Here is a 19801-nt window from a genome sequence, read left to right as displayed (position 1 = left end):
AAAGAAAAGGAAAATTAAACATCTCTTCTTGGCCAGGCAGTCCTCTTGCTATTACCCACCCAAGTGCCCCTTGCAGTATATTAAATAAACTTTTCTTTCATAAACGTGCTTTAAATTTTTCTCTTCTTCTGCCTTCCCATTTCTCTTTCCTGTATCATGGAGTTCTATCATGTAGTATTTGTGCTTATAATTCTTGTGCATTTCCCTGAGACCAATTGTTATTTACACCATTTTTTCCTATAGAAAAATATGCCTGTCACACAAGCACAAAACATAAGGATCCCACAAGTGAGTAGAAGACTGCCTAGATAGGTAGGAGATGTATATCACCGCCAAAATCAAACTTTAATTTTAAGATTTGTACATTGTTAGTGAATGAGGTAATGGCTATACTGGCATGAACTCGGCACAGCAACAGTGAGATGGCCTAGCACAGATTTAAATTTTTCATCTTCATTTATATCCTGCTGATAACAACCACTGTCACAGAAGGTGAACCCTAGTGTTTTGATTGCTCAAGTTCTACAGAGAACTGAATTTTCTACAATGACTTTTTCTACCCAGTAAGTAAAGAGTTTATTGTTTTGAACTTGTTACTCTTTTTCTTCTTATCTTTCCATTTCTTGTGTTTTTTCACCTCACATGAATCCTCTAGTTCTGTATAATCAGCACATTTTAAGGCAAATTCCTCTACATATTTTAATTGCAAATTGTGTTAGGGAATTTTTTTCTTTCTCCCAACCTAGAAGATTTCTTTGTGGAGATTGTTCTGTAGGCAGCTATAATTATCAGTGGCTTTGTCCATGCAAATTCCATTTGTGTCTTAGCACAAAGGAGAGGCCTTTGTTGGCAGTGTGACTGGCTTCATTCAGTCTTCTCAAATACTGAGTAGGAAGGAAATAATATCCTAGTGAAATACTTTACTAAGAAACAATTCTTCGGAAAATTCTGAATATTTTGACCCCTGTGAGCCACTGTCTGGATCTCTTTTTTCTCATTTCTTCTCTTTTATTTATTTTGTTTTACATATCATGCATCTTGTACAAATAATAGACTTTATTTTAAATATATGAGTCGTTTAGACCTCGTGTGTCAGAAATTTGAATTAAGAGGCCTTTTAAATAGGCTTGTGACAAGCCCTTCGGTGTCTGCTGCAGCTCTCACATAGAGGTTTGTGGAGATCTCTTCTCACCAATCTCCTCAAGAGCTTGAGGAGTCCATGAGCCTCACTGTTGTCAGACTGTGAAGAAACTGAGACCAACAAGTGTTGTTTGTATCTAGTAAACACCAGCAAGAAGCAGGGGAACTGGCCTCTTCCCAGCTGTCCCAACCCAGCCCATGACTAACTGTGGTATTGGTGAAACTGTTGTGTCAGGCCCGTTTGCCCTCGAGCATGTCTTTCCCAAGGGAAACCTACCAGCATCAACTCAGAGGAGAGTGTAGGATACTCTCCTCCTCATATCTTTTTTTTACCCTTCATTTTTGTTCATGGCCTCTTAAAAGTTAAGTAAATATAAATTTCTTCCTCAGGCTGTAGCTGAGCAAGATGAAATCTGAACCACTCCATTTCTTTGGCTATGAATTAGAGATAATAACTTTTGTTACATATCCAGCTTATAAAAAGGAGATGGGATAATTGTTAATGAAAAGCCTTTGATGTTCTTCCAGATAACTAAAGGAAGAACAGTGCCCTTCTCTACACAGTGTATCTTTTAATCAGTGAATTCTAAGGAGAACTCAGTGTTAATGTATAAAATCTTATTGAGCATTTCTTGTACATTGAATTAGTCACTGCTGTTGAGAAGAGTTGTAATGGTGCTGGTGTGGTGACGTAATTGAGAAGGCCAGCACATGGGAGACCAAAACAAGAAAACCTAAATAAATAAAAATAGCTCAGTGGTTAAGGGCACCTACTGCCACTCTTGCAGAGAACCCAGACTGGACTCTCAACACCTATTTGGCAGCTCACAGCTGCCTGTAACTCCAGTTCCTGGGACGTCAACTCCCTCTTCTGGCCTTCTGAGAGCTCCTGCATACATGTGTTACACACAAACTTACAAGGGTAGACATGCATACATACTAAAAAAATAAATATTTCTTTATAAAAAAAATTTAAAAGTCAGATTTTTCATGTAGTGTACATATTGTAATAGTTTTGACCCAAAATTACCTTTAATTTCTCCCATTCTAGTACAGTGACCCCTTATAATTTCCTCACTATTTTTTTCTAATCGTGGTTTTTAAAGGCTGTGACATAAACAGGAGTAAAGCTGATGTGACCCATCTTGTCAATTTTATATATCTTTTTCTAACAGCTTATCCCAGAGTGAGAATCACCCACAGAACTAGGAAGAGAGTTGAGATGTCCAGTTCATTCCACAGTGTGCCACAGTTCAGTGCATGTTTCATTGCTCCTCTAAAAAGACAGCAGCAGCAGCAGCAGCAGTGCAAAGCAACCCTTGCTTTAAAATCTTTGCATTAGCATTCCAAGCCGAGATCACACATGTTGGTTTAATATGTTTTGCAAGCCAAGCCCTTCTTCCTTTGTATGTTCCTAGGCACACCATTAGTTTAGAACTAAGGAGCTTTATAGATAAGGAAGTTATCCCTAACAAATGACAGGGGAAAAAAAGTTTATTCAAGTAGTATCTTATTAAACATTGAAAGCAGGAAGCTATTGGGTAGCTGCCTTAAGTAATACATTCTTTTTTTTTTTTTTTTTTTTTTTTTTTTTTTGGTTTTTCGAGACAGGGTTTCTCTGTATAGCCCTGGCTGTCCTGGAACTCACTTTGTAGACCAGGCTGGCCTCGAACTCAGAAATCCACCTGCCTCTGCCTCCCAAGTGCTGGGATTAAAGGCGTGCGCCACCACCGCCCGGCTTAAGTAATACATTCTTAATAGTGAGTTATTAGTTCAAATAGTTACTGCATCTCAAACTGCTATTGAATAGAAAATCCTAGCCAAGCAGCTTCCGTGGACCCTAGCTGTGCTAAAGCCATATGATTGTAAAACTAAAGGGCCACTTGTCGCCTTTAAATATTGATAATCTATTCATCTTTGAGGTTCAGTGCTGCACTGTTTGTTTTTTTAGCAGATAATTAAACCCAGTGTTTCTATTTCTCTCCGTCAGTACAGAGACAGCTGATGCACTTTGCTTTTCACATCTGCCAGGCAGGGAACTACACACGTATTTTTGTATAAACTACTTGAAATTTATGAAGTGTTCTCACTTTCTGTCTTGTTTATCTTATAACTTTTTTTTATGACAGGGTCTCTCTATGTAATCCTGGCTGACCTAGAACTCACTATGTAGGCAAGGCTGTCATCAAATTCAGAAATGCCCGCCTCTGTCTCCCCAGTGCTAGGATTAGAAGCATATGACACCATGCCAAATTATCATAACTTTTTATATGAATAGTTCTTTCCTTTTGTAGATGACAGTGTATTCTTTAGGCCAGAGTTCCCAAAGTATGATGTTTAAAATTAAGTTTACAGGGGTATTTACTTAGTCATATAAATGATACATTTGAAAATTATAACCATTAATATCTGAATAAATAACATAATTATATAGTGTCAAATTCATGGGTCTACTGACATTGCTTAGCATAAGGAAGGACTTAGCTAATTATGAAAGGTTACATTTAAAGTAGATAAATGTTAATGATAAGATAGAGCAAACACTGACACAAATAAGGTATAAGAATTTTAAGTACAAAGGGTACTGAAGTTTAAGACTAAAACATGCAAATGTAAAAGGTGACTTTAGAGAGGGAATTTCTACATTCATGTGTGTGTGTGTCTACTTACATAAACTTCATCCTTCCTCAGGCATGAAGCCATTCTTACTGAGCCGAGTTCTCAGAGCTTTAAGATAGCCTGTATTAGTCCTGTGTGTATTTAAAAGTCTCTTGCAATGCATCTCTGAGCTCTCTGCAGACAGGTTTTTCTCTTACCTTCTAACCTTCAGTCATCAAAATCCCCTTAAGAGTTTAACTGAGTTTTTCTCTAGAGCAGTAGAAAGATTCTTGAAGTCCATAGCTAGGCATAGGGGAGAAAGTTCTCTTCAGTTATGAAATTTAGAGTTGTTCCTCAAAATATAAATCCATTGTAATTATAAAAGTTAGCAAAACATACAAATTTTTCTCACTCTGCTCACACTCATTCCTCCCCATCTTCCTTCACCCTCTCACACACGTGTAGCGTGCACATTTGCTTCCTTCCTCTGGCAGCCTAGAAACTAACACCCCTAAGTCACCAAAGAACTCTCACATACAGTGTCTTACAACCCTCAAGACTCCAGTCAGGTAGGCAGTGGGAATGGTGATGGTGGTGACATCTATTGGTGACAACCAATAGATGAGGACATAGAATATGAGATTATATACAGAGTCTTTTAAATGCTAAGTGGCAGAGTTGTTTGTCAAGACTAGAATTTTCTAACCCTCTGTATATCTGTATGGAGAAAGGACCATTTATCTTGCTATCCTCTGTAGATGGAAACATGCTGTAGAGGCTTAGACTATTAGAGGAATTCATAGTTTGACTTTAGGTTCTTCACACACTTTCTTATATATATAGTGCTGAGGACATAGTTTAGTGGTAGACATTTCCCTAGAACATATGTGGAGCTCTAGGTTCCCTACTTAACACAGCTAAATAAAGCACAAACTCTTGAATGGTCCTAACACTCCAGGAAGTCAGTGTTCTAGAAAGTAATAAATGTCACTTCTTCTCTTTCTCTAAATAGTTACTATAATCTAAGCTCAGTGTTGGCATTCTGATAGGTACATCTGTGAGCTTGCTCAGCAGCAGCCAGTTCTTTAATCCATGGATATATAAGAGAAAAAAGAATGGTTCTTACAAGTTATGTGTGTGAATTCAGAATGGTTTGTCATTATATAAATACGTATTCTCTGGCCCTGGCACTGATGGATTATTACTGAAAATTCAGATTAAAACTGAAAGCATTTATTAAGAGTGATCACAGATATGTAATTGTCTTTATGAAGCATAACTAGTGTTTTAGGAAATGGTAATAAAAATCTCTGACATAGGTTCAGTCACCTGTGGACTCTGCTACAATGTCCCCAGTAGAAAGGACAGCAGCCTGGGTTCTGAACAATGGACAGTATGAAGAGGATGTGGAAGAAACTGAACAAAATCAAGATGAAGCCAAGCATGCTGAAAAGGTAGAACCTAATTTGTAGTTGACAACTGATATAGATGATTTTTAAACTTAATTAATTAATTAATTTTAAAAAAACCCTCTGGCCTGGGATTCACTGTGTAAGCCAGTCTCTTCTTCTCATGTAAGCCACCATCACATCTGTGCATCATAGGCCAGTGGTATTTCTGTCGTGCTGAGGAGGAGGGGGTGACAATTTTTAATGCAGATTGCTTTAATTTAAAAGGCACTCTTCTAAGTATCTTTCTAATCATTTTAGATGAATGCTATTTCTATAGACTCAGGTCGTCAAGTTCACAATTATGTTAGGACTAGACAATCTATATCTTGGGAACAATCAATTTATATTTTAGTTCTATTAGGGTTTTTAAATTTTGTGAATAAAGACAAATTAGCTGTACAGATAATTAAATGATATGTGTTGTTTGGGGGATTTCATATAGTATTTAGGAGGGTATATGGGTGGGTGGGTCGGTTGACTGGTTGGTTGGTTGGTTGGTTTTCTGAGACAGGATCTGATACATACCCCCATACTGGCCTCAAATTCAGTCTTCTGTCCTCTACCCTGGAGCTAGGGATACTGTTTTAAAGAAAAACAGAACTGGAAAAATTTAAGCAATAACCTTAACATTTAATTGACCATCAGAAATTAACCTTTTTTTGTTAGAAAATCATTAACTATGCCTAACAGTGCTGCCCAATCTGTCAGAACTGTCCTATAAGGCTTTCGGCCTCGGCTGTCTACACTAGCCAGAAAAATTTAGAGCAGAGAAGTGGATAAGCAGTAGCTAGTAGTCTTTTCACCAATAATTAAGACGGTATTGTAAGTTGTATTTTATAAAACCCTATACATATGTGTCATGGGTTTACTAATGACTATGATAAGTAGCTCATCCATGAAGAATCTCATGATTCCCACCTGGCCTGAACAGTTTTACTTTTTTAAGCATCAAGCCATCTTTTTTTTTTAAGATTTATTTATTTTTATGAATACACTGTAGCTGTCTTCAAACATACTAGAAGAGGACATCGGATCCCATTACAGATGGTTGTGAGCCACCATGTGGTTGCTGGGAATTGAACTTGAGACCTTTGGAAGAACCGTCAATGCTCTTAACCACTGAGCCATCTCTCCAGCCCACAGTTTGACTTTCAATCACACTAACCACCCATCCACAGGAGCTAGTACATGAAGGGCCAAGTAACCAGCTGAATTACAGAATTTGTAGAAGGCTAGTGAAAACGTGTATGGATTCCAGCAGGTGGTACCAGGTCAGGCTGATGAAGCCACATCACGGAACTAGGACAAGAGACAAGATTAGTTCCTCCTTGAGAAGAGGCAGACCCTTGTCAGTGCTTATGACCTGAATATTTCACACTCTTATAATTAAGGGGGAAGCAGGAAGGGCCTATTCTGTCATGAAATTGTATTAACTGATTTAATGGCAACAGAGATATTGCTTTGCCCTCAGTTGTCTAAAGGGTAAGTTCTAGAAGAATAAAGATAGTCTCATGAACCCCAGTGTCAGAAATCCTGCAGTACAAGTGATAGCATAAGTCTTTCTCTTGTGGACAGCTAGCTTTTAGCTTAAGTCATTCGTCAGGCTTCTAACCTTGTGATCTTTTTCTTTTTCTTTGTCCTTTCCATTCAATACCATTGCAGATTGGACATGGCTTGCCACCGCTGGTGTTTTAGTGTGAAGTAAAGTACACAAATCTGTAGAATTCATAATGACAAATTAAAATTTAAAATGTAACTTTAGACATGACAATGCTTCCTTAACATTCATGCCAGCTGACACTTTTAAATAACCTGGGTAGTAGAGCGAGGGCATAGCAGATCAGGCAGCATCTACCATGTCACCTGGGGTTCTCTGGCTAGTAACTCCCAAAGCCCATATGATTCCTCGCGTTCATTCATTTCCCCCTTTGCCAGTATGAACAAGAAATTAGCAAGCTCAAGGAGCGCCTACGAGTGTCCAGCCGGCGGTTGGAGGAGTATGAGCGCCGGCTGCTGGTGCAGGAGCAGCAGATGCAGAAGCTGCTGCTGGAGTACAAGGCCCGGCTGGAGGATAGTGAGGAGCGGCTGCGCAGACAGCAGGAGGAGAAGGACAGCCAGATGAAAAGCATCATTAGCAGGTTAGAAGACCACCTGCTCTCTGATTGGCTCTAGTTAGGTACAAAGAAATGGGAAAATGGTCCAAATACTTGGGAAAAAGTTTTCATCCATGTCTATAAATATATTTTGTAGTACTTAGTACAAATGTAATGACTGTGTCTCTCAGGTATCGGCCCAGATGAAATCCGGTAACTTATTATGAAGATAAAGTAGGACCTTTTTTTCTTTAACCATAACAATATTAGAGGAAAAAAGAGGGGGAAACTAGGATTTTACTTTGAAGTTTTAGATAAAGATTGGGTTTTCAAAATCTACAATATCTAAGATTTAACTTGGTTTTCCCAAGACAAATCCAAAAACAAAGCAGTCTCACTGGATGTCTTTAGGGCCAGACCAAAAAGTACCATAGATGCCAAAAAAGGAAAAAAGAAAAATGTCTAACTGTATTTGCAGATCACTCACTATGGCCAAGTACTTTTTTAATCACTTTGTAAATAGTACTTTGTTTTATCTTATCTGCTCTCTGAACCAGATATCATTATCACTTATTTACAGATAGAAAAATTATCAACACTTGCATGACCAAGGTAGCATAGTCAGTGGAGACCTAGGATTGGAGCCAAGCATCAGACTTCAGATCATAACCACTAGCTTTGATAATTCTACATACTGTGGGCAAAGAAAGAGAACATAAAAAGGGTTGCTGTCGAGTAGCCTGGAAATAAGTGACCTGGTACTAAGAGCGATGGGACTAGAACTGAAGAGTTGTGCATAAATGGATTGAGACGTGAGGAGGAAACGAGATCTCCTAGAATGCCCTGTAGGAAACATTACTGTCAAAGGAGAAGGGAGACTGGATGGTTACTACAGTATAACTCAAGAGGAAGAGTAGATGGTTTGCAGCAGGCATGGTGGTGCTTGCACATACTAACTCCAGCATTCAGGAGGTAGAGAGGAGTACCAGGAGTTTAAAGCCAGCATCAGTTTCATAGCAAGCTTAAGGATGGTCTGAGCTACATGAGATACTCTCTCACTAATAAATAATGTAAAAAGAAGATAACCTTTTTTTGTTTTGTTGGTTTTGTTCATTTGCTCTTTTAAAATGCTTGCAAAAGGTAATCTAATAGGAAGATGATTACTAGAATATTCCTCTTAAGAAAATGTAATGTTATAGACTCAATCACAGATAAAAGAATCAATTAGGATGTCTTCTTTTAAGGGCAGATAGGAGAGGAGAAGAAAGAAAAGGTTATTACAATAAAAGAGGTCTCTTGGGAAACATAAGTTTTAAGTTTCTCATTCTGTGTTGCCTAGCCCTGTCTTTGAAAATATCAATACCTTCTTCCTACCACATTCTAGGCTAATGGCTGTGGAAGAAGAATTAAAGAAGGATCATGCTGAGATGCAAGCAGTTATTGATGCAAAGCAGAAAATAATTGATGCACAGGTAAGCAGGCCCTGAACTTAGTGAAAACACTTGTTTTAATAGCTTTTACTCTCTGACTTCCCATCCTTGCAAATGGCAAATCAGTAGAAAACAAGATACTGGAAGTTTCTTGGCATTATCCTTTGAATATTGGATGAGTTTCCATATGACCTCCATATTGATATAGCATTAATATTAGTGTGTAAAGCACTGTGTATTTAGTGTAGTTGTTTGACAAGTCTTAGCAAGGTACATGATGAAGTTGGCTTCCCTCCTTGAGGAAAGGAGGGCATTCTCTAAGAAGGAAACTGTAGAAAAGTGCACTGCATATATCTGAGTTGTGACCTACACTAACCCTTGCTTGGCTGTGTTCTGCACGGTCTTGTCAGTCATATCCACTGCCATCCACGCCTAGTCGCAGCAAAGGAATTTTAGAGGAAAGATAAGGTTGTAGGAGACAGCTTTCCTTGTTATCCTTTTGGTTCAAGGGTTGGCATTGCCGCTTGGAATGTGCTTGGCTGCCCTTCTTTGTTGGTGCTATGCTCAGAAAGCCTCTGGATAAAACTATTTTTAAAATATTGATAAAATTAGAACCTAGGTTTCTATTGAGACAGCCTACACCTGGTAGAATGATGATGTCCCAGAGCCAACCCTTCAAAAGGACACACACCATTGATCAGAGCAAAATCTAGTATACATGAAATATTTCCAATTCCTTGTTGCTTTATCACTGTAGAGTATGATTTATTTCTTATATGGAAATAAATTGCAAAAGGCAATTACAGTTTTGATAGTGATTTATCTAACCACATCTCTGGGGAAAACTAGCCAAGCCCCCAGTATTCTTACACATGCCCCTCAACAAGCAAGTTTCCTCATGAGCTCAGTGTAAAGTGGGTTTATTTTTCAAACTGGGAGCATAGCTGTGGGAGGATGCTTCCCAGGCTTCATCTGTCTTGAAGCACACTGGGCTTAGAAGCTAGTTGTGAGATGTGATGCTTTCTTACATACATAGCTCCCAAACTGTTTTAGATTCAAATTCTGGCTATTTGACCTCTTTTGAGGCAGAGAATTATATGCTATGATGACCTTACATGCCCTTCTTACTCTTATTCTTTCAAGGTAAGCTAGGAAGAGTAGTAGAAACAAGGCCATATTGCCATATTATCAGATTTAAGAGAAATAGTATAGCTAAAGATGGTAATTTCCTCAAGAAAACTAGTGCTGAAAAGTTTCCCCTTTGGATTCTCAGTGTAACAATGTGAAGCAATGTGAGCCTTATTAGTAATCACACAGCGAGATCTTAGTGCAACACAGAGCAGATTTCAGCCAGTTTTAGTGCAGACAGTCTTCAGCAGAGGGAGCTTGCCAGCAACACAGTATGGCTCTGTATGCTGGCTGGCAGGACAGCTCCAGCACTAGTTTCCAGGGAGTTTCTCCTCCACCTGTCTCCAGTTTTGCTTAAATATAAAGCAGAAAGTGGTCAATAAAGGTGGAATCCAGGAAGGGAATTTGATTGACCAGAAGTCAGAAGCTCTCAGAGGTGGAAACAATGGTATCCTCAGAGCTCAGGCAGTCAGATTTATGGTCTGGCAGTTTGCTTTTCCAATGGCTTGGTTCTCAGGACTGTTTCCATTGAACCAAGGTACCTTCCATAAACCAATACACTCACTGACTACACAACCATGAAGACCACTCTCAACTAATGGGTCAGAACATTCTGGGTTTGATTAAATGTGATGTGCTTCCCACTAAAGCATAGGCTTTATAATAGTATAAATCCCTCTATGAAAGCTAATATAGATCCATAAAGAATACTCAGACTGAACCACATTTGAAAACTACTGCACAAACTGTAAATACCAAGGCAGTTCAAAATATAATAGTGTCTTAAAAGGGAGCATTCTCAATCCAAGCTACTGGCTTACAGGTACATCGAATCGTAGAACAGAAAGACTGTACATACTTATTCATTGTAATGAATGGCTTATCATCAGATTATTTCCTGCAAGAACAAATCTTCTCTCTTCAGTGAGTGTTGAAGCAGAGTAGTCCTCTTGGCTTCATCTCTTCAATGATGACATGTTTGGGAATAATAGTCTACCTAGGGGGCAATCTATACTTTTATATATCAGCCCTGTGTCTTAGTGCCAATAATAGTAAAAAATCATTTCTAAAATGGAAATAGTTACTTTCTTTGTGCTAGGATTAATTCTGTCATTTTTCAGAACACTAGCACTCAGGTACCCAGGAGTGGTTTTCATCTCTCGTGGCAGCCCCTGCTCCTTGACAGGGAGTTCAGCTCTCCCTCTCCACGAGTCAGTCCATGCTCAGGCCCACATCAGTAGTCCCTTTCTAGCAGAACTACAAACGGATGAGTGGCAGAATCACCCGTCCTGAACCTCACAGCTCACTGGGGTCACAGTGATAGCACCAAAGACTTTATACGAAGTGTGGCACCTTTCACCCCTATGACTAGATGGAGAACAGAGAGGGGCTTCTTCCTATGAGAAACAAAGCAGCTGCCTAGTTACTATTGCAAGTGATATCTCCACTGTGTTGAATTACAGGTCATAAATGGAAATGAGATTATTCAAACAGGCAAGTAAACCCTGTCCGTTCTCTAGCTGAGCAGTCCCCAGCCCTGGCCAGTGCACTGGCCTCCTACACATTCCAGCTCCGGGCACTCCCATGTTAAGTCCTTCCTGTCAGGAATGTTAGATTGCTTTGCATTCTAACCCAGGCAGAATCAAATGGCATAGCAACTTGGGCCAGCTGAGCCTTGGTTTCCTGTTTGAGATTGTTTTTAGTTTAGTGGGGGTATTTTTTATTCCATCAATTTCTGTTTCATTTTGAAAACTGGCAGTGGGGAAAACAAAGGGAGTTTCTCTGCTTAGAAACTTTGAGATAACTAGTAGGGGAGGTTGTTTGATATCAGTTATTTGCAGGTAATATATAATCGCAATCCTTCTCAGGCTCTTTTTTTACCTTTTATGACTAAACTTGATTTTTTAAAAGAGCTGGGGGATTGTCTTGTTTTGGTTTTGTGACTGCTTGATTTTTTTTTTGAAATGTTACACATGTTTTAATATGGAAATTATAACAGTTACAGAGATCATGTTTTTACATACCCTGACAAAACATTCTTGTTCATACAGAAAATGTGGTACCATCAGGTTACTTGAGTTTGAAGAAAATTTTTTTTTGATTTTTTTTTTTTTTTATGAACCCCAGGAACAGTGTTTTCCTAACTTTCCTTGCCTATTCTAAAAAATTGCCAGTTATGGTAAAATTTTATTTATATAATACACGAGAAATTTGATACTGACAAAAATGAAACAAATATTTATTTAAAAATGTAAGTACCGTTTATTCCATTTAGGGGTAATTACGTAGTGTGAAGAGGGGAATTATATTTGGAATCTACCTCTTAGTTTTTAGCCTCTCCTTATTGTCTTTGAAAAGACCTGTATTTGTTGTCCCAGTAAATTCCACTAGCTATAACTTTTAAGTAATTAATATTTTTTAAAAGGATAACAAATCGGTCCTTGAGTTGCTCCTGTTCTTAAAACAAGTCATCTTTCTTTTTTTTTCTTTTTTTCTTTTTTCTTTTTGGGTTTTTGGGGTTTTTTGTTTTTTTTAAGACAGAGATTTTTCTTTGTAGCCCTGGCTGTCCTGGAACTCAGTCTGTAAACCAGGCTGGCCTCAAACTCACAGAGATCCACCTGCCTCTGCTTCCTGAGTGCTGAGATACAGGTGTGTGTGTCCACCACCTCCTAGCCACAAGTCATGTGTCTTGTTTTGTTTTGTTTAAAAAAAAACCTTATATAGTAAGTGGATAGTTAATAATACTGATTCTGCAGCTTACCTTATATAGTAAGTGGATAGTTAATAATACTGATTCTGCAGCTTACCTTATATAGTAAGTGGATAGTTAATAATACTGATTCTGTATCTTACCGCCTGAGTTCCGCACCAGAGAATGGGAATTACTTAAAGGAATAATAATAGCAGTAGTTGGGTTGTTTTTGTTTTTTCATACATTTAAACTGAGGCCACCAACCCCTTCCGCCATAAAGACAACTTCCTGCTTGCAACAAAGTGAGAGAGAGAGAGAGAAGAGAGAGGGGGAGAGGGAGAGGGAGAAGAAGAGGGAGGGAGGGAGGGAGGAAGAGAGAGAGAGAGAGAGAGAGAGAGAGAGAGAGAGAGAGAGAGAGAGAGAGAGAGAGAGAGAGAGAGAAAGGCAAGCATTGCTTGATGCTGTAGTCACCTATGGCTTTACCCAGACTCCCTCACTACCACCACCACCACCACCACCTGCCCACCCCAGTCCCCTGAAGGTCACTAGGCTTGCTCTTGGCAGCTCGTGTCCCAGCAGAGCAGTACTAGGCCCCCAGCATGACTAAACTTTGTCCATGTCTTCCTGGATAAACTCAAAGAAAAGAAAGCTTCATTTGTGTTAAGGTTGGTCCTCATGGGCTGTTTCCTTTTCAATTTGTGAGGATAGGACGAGATTGTCTTTATCTGTCTTTATTTTCTGAAAAAAATAAGTAATTCATGTTTGTTGGGAAAGTCCCAGGATATAAAGATGAAAGTCTCCTAATTTTTGTGAGCCTGATAATGTTTTATCCTACTGTAAACCATTTGGGGGGGGGGGGGGATGTCCATCCATCTCCTCTCTCTGGTGGATATGTGAAAATTCAACAACCTGTAGTTCCAAAAGCATTGCTTTTGTTTTATTTTATTTTAAATTCAAGAGTAAAATGAAAGTGTGCCATTACTGGGCAGCTTTCCTGGAGTAACTGAGCTGGAATGGGTCTAGGAGCCTGTGTCCTCTGTCTGTTCTCATGTGTTATGTTTATAGCATCCCTTCCAGCCACATCTCCCTCCCCAGATTCAAACAACTCCTTGGTCTGAGCTTCTGGCTGCTCTTACCTCTTGCTCTTGCATCCTCACCTTGTTGGTGACTCTAGACTGCCACCATGCATTGTTTTAATTTTGAGCACAATGTGAATTCTTTCCGGATGTGACTGTTCTGCCTTCTTTGGGCGGTGACTCCATGGATCACGTGCACTTCTCTTCTGGGAAATGAAACCTCTGGTGCTTCTTTCTTTGCCACCTAATTTCCATGTTTCAGTTTTGACAAAAGCACTTACTACATAAGGCAGCTTGACTGATGGTGTCATTTTTACAGACAGCCTAGTAATGAATGCCACAGAGTGTTGTTGGTAAGAAGTCCTGTTATGCAGAAATGAGTAACAGAGATTAAGGGGAGGGGACACTGAGCCTAACCAATGTGCAGAAAGAGGCAGAGACGTTCCATTTGTTTGGGGAGCACCATGTGTACCATGCTATGACAGAAAGTACTAAACGGTTGATTCAGTAAAGAAGGTGGCCTCTTCCATGCAGCCTGAATAAAGCCATGATTGGTGTGTTGTAGGAAAAGCGGATCGTGTCCCTGGATTCAGCCAACACGAGACTGATGAGTGCGCTGACACAAGTGAAGGAGCGGTACAGCATGCAGGTTCGCAATGGCATCTCTCCCACCAACCCCACCAAGCTTTCCATCACGGAGAATGGTGAATTCAAAAATAGCAGCTGCTGATGGCCTTGGTGACACAGACTGTGGGAGGAGGCAGAAGGAAGTTGCCCAGCTCTCCTATCCCAGCCCTTTAACCCTCCAGGTTTACAGAATGTTGTTTCGAATGGCAGTGTGGTGAGAAACTCCTAAATGAAGAAAGGAACCTTGTCTTTCAGGGCTTAAAGCAAAGACTTCAAGTTTGATGCTTTTCCCGAGTGTCTCTATGTACATAGGGAACTTAGTTCTGGGCCATGTACAGAAATACCACTGTAATATACCAAAAGGAAGTTAATAATGTAGATTACCTTTTTAATTATTACTATTTTATTATTGTTTTTCTCTTATTGAAAGCACTGCAGTTGTTAGTGGAGGAAAAGTAGGAGCCAAGTGTGAGTGAGAAATAAGCCTATTGGTTCAGTAGGTAGAGTTTATGTATTGGATAGGAGCACATGGAGTGCGATAGGACCTTGTCAGAATGGATTTTTTTCAGGGATTCATCTGCCAGTTTAAAAGCCCCACCATAGTCCTTACCATTAGGAAAACATGCAAATACCGAGATATATACAAAACAGTAATTTATGCCACTGATCAACCAAGATGCTTCTATCAGACTGTAACCTGCTTTGGAGAGCCGCCGTTTCAGAAGACACAGATAAAAGTGGTTGACTGTACCAAAACTAAACTAGGAATGATTTCTCTTGAACTCCTGTCAATATTTATTTCCTCCATCTATAATGGACAGTTAGATGTGGGATTTTTTTGATTTTACTCCAACTTTTTTTAAAGTGCTCTTTAAAGCTGACAGAATTGTAAGTACCGTGTCTCTATCTACTGTCTTCATGTTCACTTGTCCACTGCCCTTTTCTCCCAGACTGGGAGCGGTCAGCACCAACAGAACTCACTCTCCCCTGGAGAGTGGCCACTCAAGTAGACCACTCATAAGCCATCTGACTAAATACCCTTTTTCCACACAGAAAAGGGCTAACTATACAGCAGAGCAGGAATCTCTGAATATCCCACTAAACGTTTTCTTCCTATTTGTCAGGTGTATTTTTCCTTAGGATAAAGGTTTTATCCACTATATTAGCAAATCTGTGGGCAGGGTAATTCTGTCACCACTTAACATTTGAATTGCTTCCTCTTTCTATTTATCCTCTCCATAAAATTTTGGAAGCTATCTAAAACTAAGACATACCCCTTAAAAATGATGATTAATCTTGCTAGAGAAAACCAAAAGGAAAGGATGACACATTCTGGTTGTCATTCCACACTCATGGTAGACTCAGCAAGACTGACCCAGATTATCATTAATGACTTTAATATAGGACAGAAAATCCGTGGTTTTCTCCAGAGTGTGACATGTCATCTGGAAATCTGGAATGCAGACTTGATTACCAGAGATATGGAAAGTTAGCTGCAGGTTAAGCAAATATTATATATATATATATATATATATATATATATATATAAATATATATACATATATTCACACTTGTACATACAATGTGCACATCAAAAATGGTCATATCTTCTGTGCTGTCAGATATACAGAGATAAATGTTTAAAAGGGTCTTGAATCTCTTTAAGCAAAATCTACACAGTTTTACAAGGGAAAAAAACATTTCTCATAAGTTAAAGTTTCATTTTGTTTTTTAAGTTATAAACTTCAAGAATTTTTTCTAAGTAAAGGATAAGGGGGGAGACATAACAGAGCCATATGCATGGAGTATGTGTTTCTACATAACAGAAAACTTAGGAGGAAACAAGAGAACATGTGTAGTTCCCTCCTATGTGAAGCCCAGGTGTAGATACCAAGGCCTCCTTTCCCCCAAGTCCCAGGGGTGCATTCCAAGTCTCACTTGCTCCTCAGTTGACCTTTGGGTCTGACCTTGTACTTCAGCCACCTCACCAGAGCCCTCAGCCTACAACCTATGAGAGGGTTTCTTCATAACTCTGGAAAGCAGGAGAACACCACTATGCTTAGAACTTCAGGCTCCACGCCCACTTGAGCCTTCTCCTGACCCTCAGCAGTTCTTTTACATCTTATCTCTTCCCTCCAAGCTAAGAAAGAAGGTTATTGATTCTTCAGTAATGCCCTGTATTGGCGGGGGCTGGGGGGGGGGGGTAAACATAGATCTTTTCATGTTTGTAACCTAGCAGTGTTTCCTTCATTCTTCAAAATCCTTCAGTACTACCACACAAAACCTAGTCAAATATCATCAGTGTTGGTGGCCAGAAGTATATAATGTGGATAATGTCTTGCTTTGAGGTAGGGAAGGTCTTCAAGTGCAGGTTATAGATTACAGAGAGCTGGCCATATTGATGAATGCAGTTTAACTATTAACATTTTGGGACCTTCTTAAAGAGCCTGTCTGTATTACAAGATTGAATGTCCAAAGCATATTTCAAGGTTCTGTAATGTTACCATGAATGAAGGAAAAAAGTAAAAAATAAGTCTTAAGAGAGTTAGGGGTCGAAAGTTCAGCATTGTTGCCTGATATTAAATCTTAGATTATCCTTTGAACCTACTCATATTTTTAGCTTATCAGAAATATTCTGAACTGGGGTATAGCTCAGTTGGCAGAGTGCCAGCCTAGCATTCCAGAGGTCCTAGCTTCAAACACCAGCATGGTATGAATTGGGGTGGTGGTACACAGACCTGCAGTCCCAGCACTTTAGGGATAGGAGCAGGAGGATTAGGAGCTCCGGGTCACCCTCTGCCTTAGAAGTTTCCTGGCCAACCTAAGCTACTTGAGACCCTGTCTCAAAACTGATAACAGAATGTTTTTTGAGTATTTCTTTAGAGAATGTTACAATCCTATAAAGTTTATTTTGGAATTTTTTTGAGTATAGGAGAGGACAGCAGTGGGTGTTTTCTTTACCCTAAATAAGTTTCTTTATCCTGAACAAAAATCGTTTTGCTTTGCTAGGAGGAAATGTTTTTATAAAGCTGACGGGTCCTAGGATCCCTGTTTGTCTACAGATCATCACAGTAGTAAGGGATGAGACTAGAGCAGGCTTAGGTGGGTGTGGATTTGGCATGCACGCTTTTATCCAGGTGAGGTGGACTTGGCCATTCATTACCAAGGACAGTTTCATAGGACTAGGAAAGGGGCTTCTTGTACACACACACACACACACACACACACACACACACACACACACACACGTCACTTGAAGCAGATTTCAGAAGAGCAAAAAGTCACATTCCCATGAGAGTAGCATTACTTCAGTGTTCCCTGTGTACTGCTTGGGTCTGGGACAGTCTTTCTCGGAATGGAAAGTGAGGCCATTATGTTACTGTAGCTCTTCTTAATACTGTGTGTTCTCACAGCCTCCTCCTTTCCTCTGCTATGGAGTTGGACAGTAAAAACATGAGCGTTTCTCAGACAAAGTGCACATGTGTGCACTGGGGCTGAGCATGACTTCATAAGCAGTCTGTACCAGTGGCTTTTATATGGGTTGGTGGCTCTCCAGAGCCCTGGCTCCCGCTGTGTCCGTATGCACAGCCAATTGGGAGCAGGTTTTATTTGAAGTTCCAGAGAACAGTGCCATCAAGTGGGCTTGCATTAGTGTTTGCTCTGCTTCTGTCCAAATTTAGTTCTGGTTCCTCAGTAATACCCTAGTCTCCTCATTCAGTAGACTGACAGAGCTGCAGGCTGGACCGTAGACTAGCCATGTTACTGGCCAATTCAGCAACTCTCCAGCCCATCTCAAGGCTTTACTTATTCTCAGCAACGTTGGGGACTGTCTTCTGAAGACAGATCAAGCAAGTTCAAAGGACATTCTGCTCTATAGCCCTTGACTTTTCTAGTCAGTAACTTGAACTTTCCTGCTTACCTCAGCAGTAAAAGTCACCTTCCTACCCCATACCTGGCATACCTTTTTAAATTATTATTATTATTAATTTAAAGGACTTTTTTCTTTCTTTCTTTCTTTCTTTCTTTCTTTCTTTTTTTTTTTTTTTTTTTTTTTTTTTTGGTTTTTTTTGTTTTTGGTTTTGGTTTTTTTTTTTGGTTTTTTGAGACAGGATTTCTCTGTGTAGCCCTGGCTGTTCTAGAACTATTCTGTAGACCAGGCTGACCTCGAACTCAAGTGTTCCACCTGCCTTTGCCTCCAGAGTCCTGGGATTAAAGGTGTGTGCTGCCACTGCCTGACCATACAAGTTTCTTAAAGCAAGTGATGTTTAAGCCCATTTTATGTCTGAATAATTGTTATCAGTTCTTCTAGAACATTCTCCCGTCACTGACCCATCTAGGAAAGCACTTGAACTTTGAAAGGACAAGGGTGGTGAGATTTGCATGAGAGAGAATAAATTTCTTTCAGAAAGATCCTGAGGAAGACACATAATCCAATGACTTGTTGCTCAGAAGTTCAAGGAAACAAGTGGAGTGGCGTCCCCTGGCTCCTCCTAGGATGAATGTGTGTGTGTGTGTGTGTGTGTGTGTGTGTGTGTGTGTGTGTGTGTGTGTGTGTGTGTAAAGGCAGCTCCTGAGACAACATGTAACATGCCTACAGAAATACCACTCTTAGGACACTCCTTTAAAAAAAATGTTAATCTACTTTGTAAACCAGTAACTCCCAGACTTTCTTGAGACTTTGTTTTTGTTTTGTTGGTTTTTAGATTTTAAAACATTCTATTCTCTTTGAAATGTACTATATGTGTTATATGTATATATAAGTTATAGTGACTTGAACTCTGTTTGGCATAGGTTGAGAACTATTGTTGGTAGCATAGAGTGTATAAAGCAGCTGCTGACTGTCACCATCTGAGAGCAGGATACAGAAAGGAGTTTGGTTCCTCGCAGTGAATGCCCAGGCAGCCTCAGTGAGTACAGCAAACCACCCAAGGAGAGGAGAAGAGAAACTGACCCGCTGTTCCAGCACTCAGTTTTAATTTTGTACTCTTTCATTTTTTTATCAAATGACCTCATTATTCCCTAAAAAGTCTTGGAACTGAAAAACAGACTGAACTGTTGGTGCAGTGGCATTTCCACAGCTGTGCTTTAGGGGGTTCTATCCTCTGTGTGTGGTGCAAGTATTTAAAATAAATAGCATGGATATGTCATTTCCAAACCCTCAAGGGAAAATTATCAATTTCCACATAACCAACAGATTAAGTGCTCGTTAACTCAGTGCCCACCATCCTGCAGAAGAGCTACAGTCAGCAGTAAAGGGTGGGGTTGGCTGGTGCTGGTACTTCCAGTTGTATAGACCAACTCCAGCAACAGCAGCATTACTTACTGGGTCACACCTGGGAGGAACTCAGCTTCCAAATTTGGTTTTTGCTTTTCATCTCCAGGGCCTTAATAAGAGTGTGTTAATACACATGACTATTTTACAGATAATTCAAAATAATTTATTTTTTATTTGAAGAAAGCGAAATCCACCTTAAAAAAAAAAACAAAACCCAAGATTTTATTTTATTTTTAAAGCCATATTTTTGTGCTTTGTAGCACTTAGATTGTTCCATATGTGATCCATATC

General features: G+C 39.6%; 1 protein-coding gene across 7 annotated transcripts in view; it reads left to right on the top strand.

The window, feature by feature from the left end:
• Positions 1–19723, top strand: part of Rasal2 (RAS protein activator like 2) — a 268302-nt gene extending 248579 nt beyond the window's left edge. For 5 of the 7 annotated variants that reach the window (XM_085842391.1, XM_029477199.2, XM_029477236.2 and 2 more), the window contains 5 exons: positions 5058–5192; positions 7125–7327; positions 8667–8754; positions 11304–11334; positions 14174–19723. In XM_085842391.1, the coding sequence (XP_085698517.1) occupies positions 5058–5192; positions 7125–7327; positions 8667–8754; positions 11304–11334; positions 14174–14316 (600 nt within the window). In that variant the 3' untranslated portion in view covers positions 14317–19723. The remainder of the gene's footprint in view (positions 1–5057; positions 5193–7124; positions 7328–8666; positions 8755–11303; positions 11335–14173) is intronic. The other 2 variants (XM_021170069.3, XM_021169981.3) reach the window with 1 other exon arrangement.
• The last annotated feature ends 78 nt before the right edge of the window (positions 19724–19801 follow it).

The sequence above is a fragment of the Mus caroli genome, unplaced genomic scaffold (assembly GCF_978045245.1).
Source record: "Mus caroli unplaced genomic scaffold, Mus_caroli_1 scaffold_1, whole genome shotgun sequence".
Taxonomy (NCBI): Eukaryota; Metazoa; Chordata; class Mammalia; order Rodentia; family Muridae; genus Mus; species Mus caroli.
Note: the sequence above shows the minus strand (reverse complement) of the source record. Positions and strands in the feature narration are given on the sequence as shown.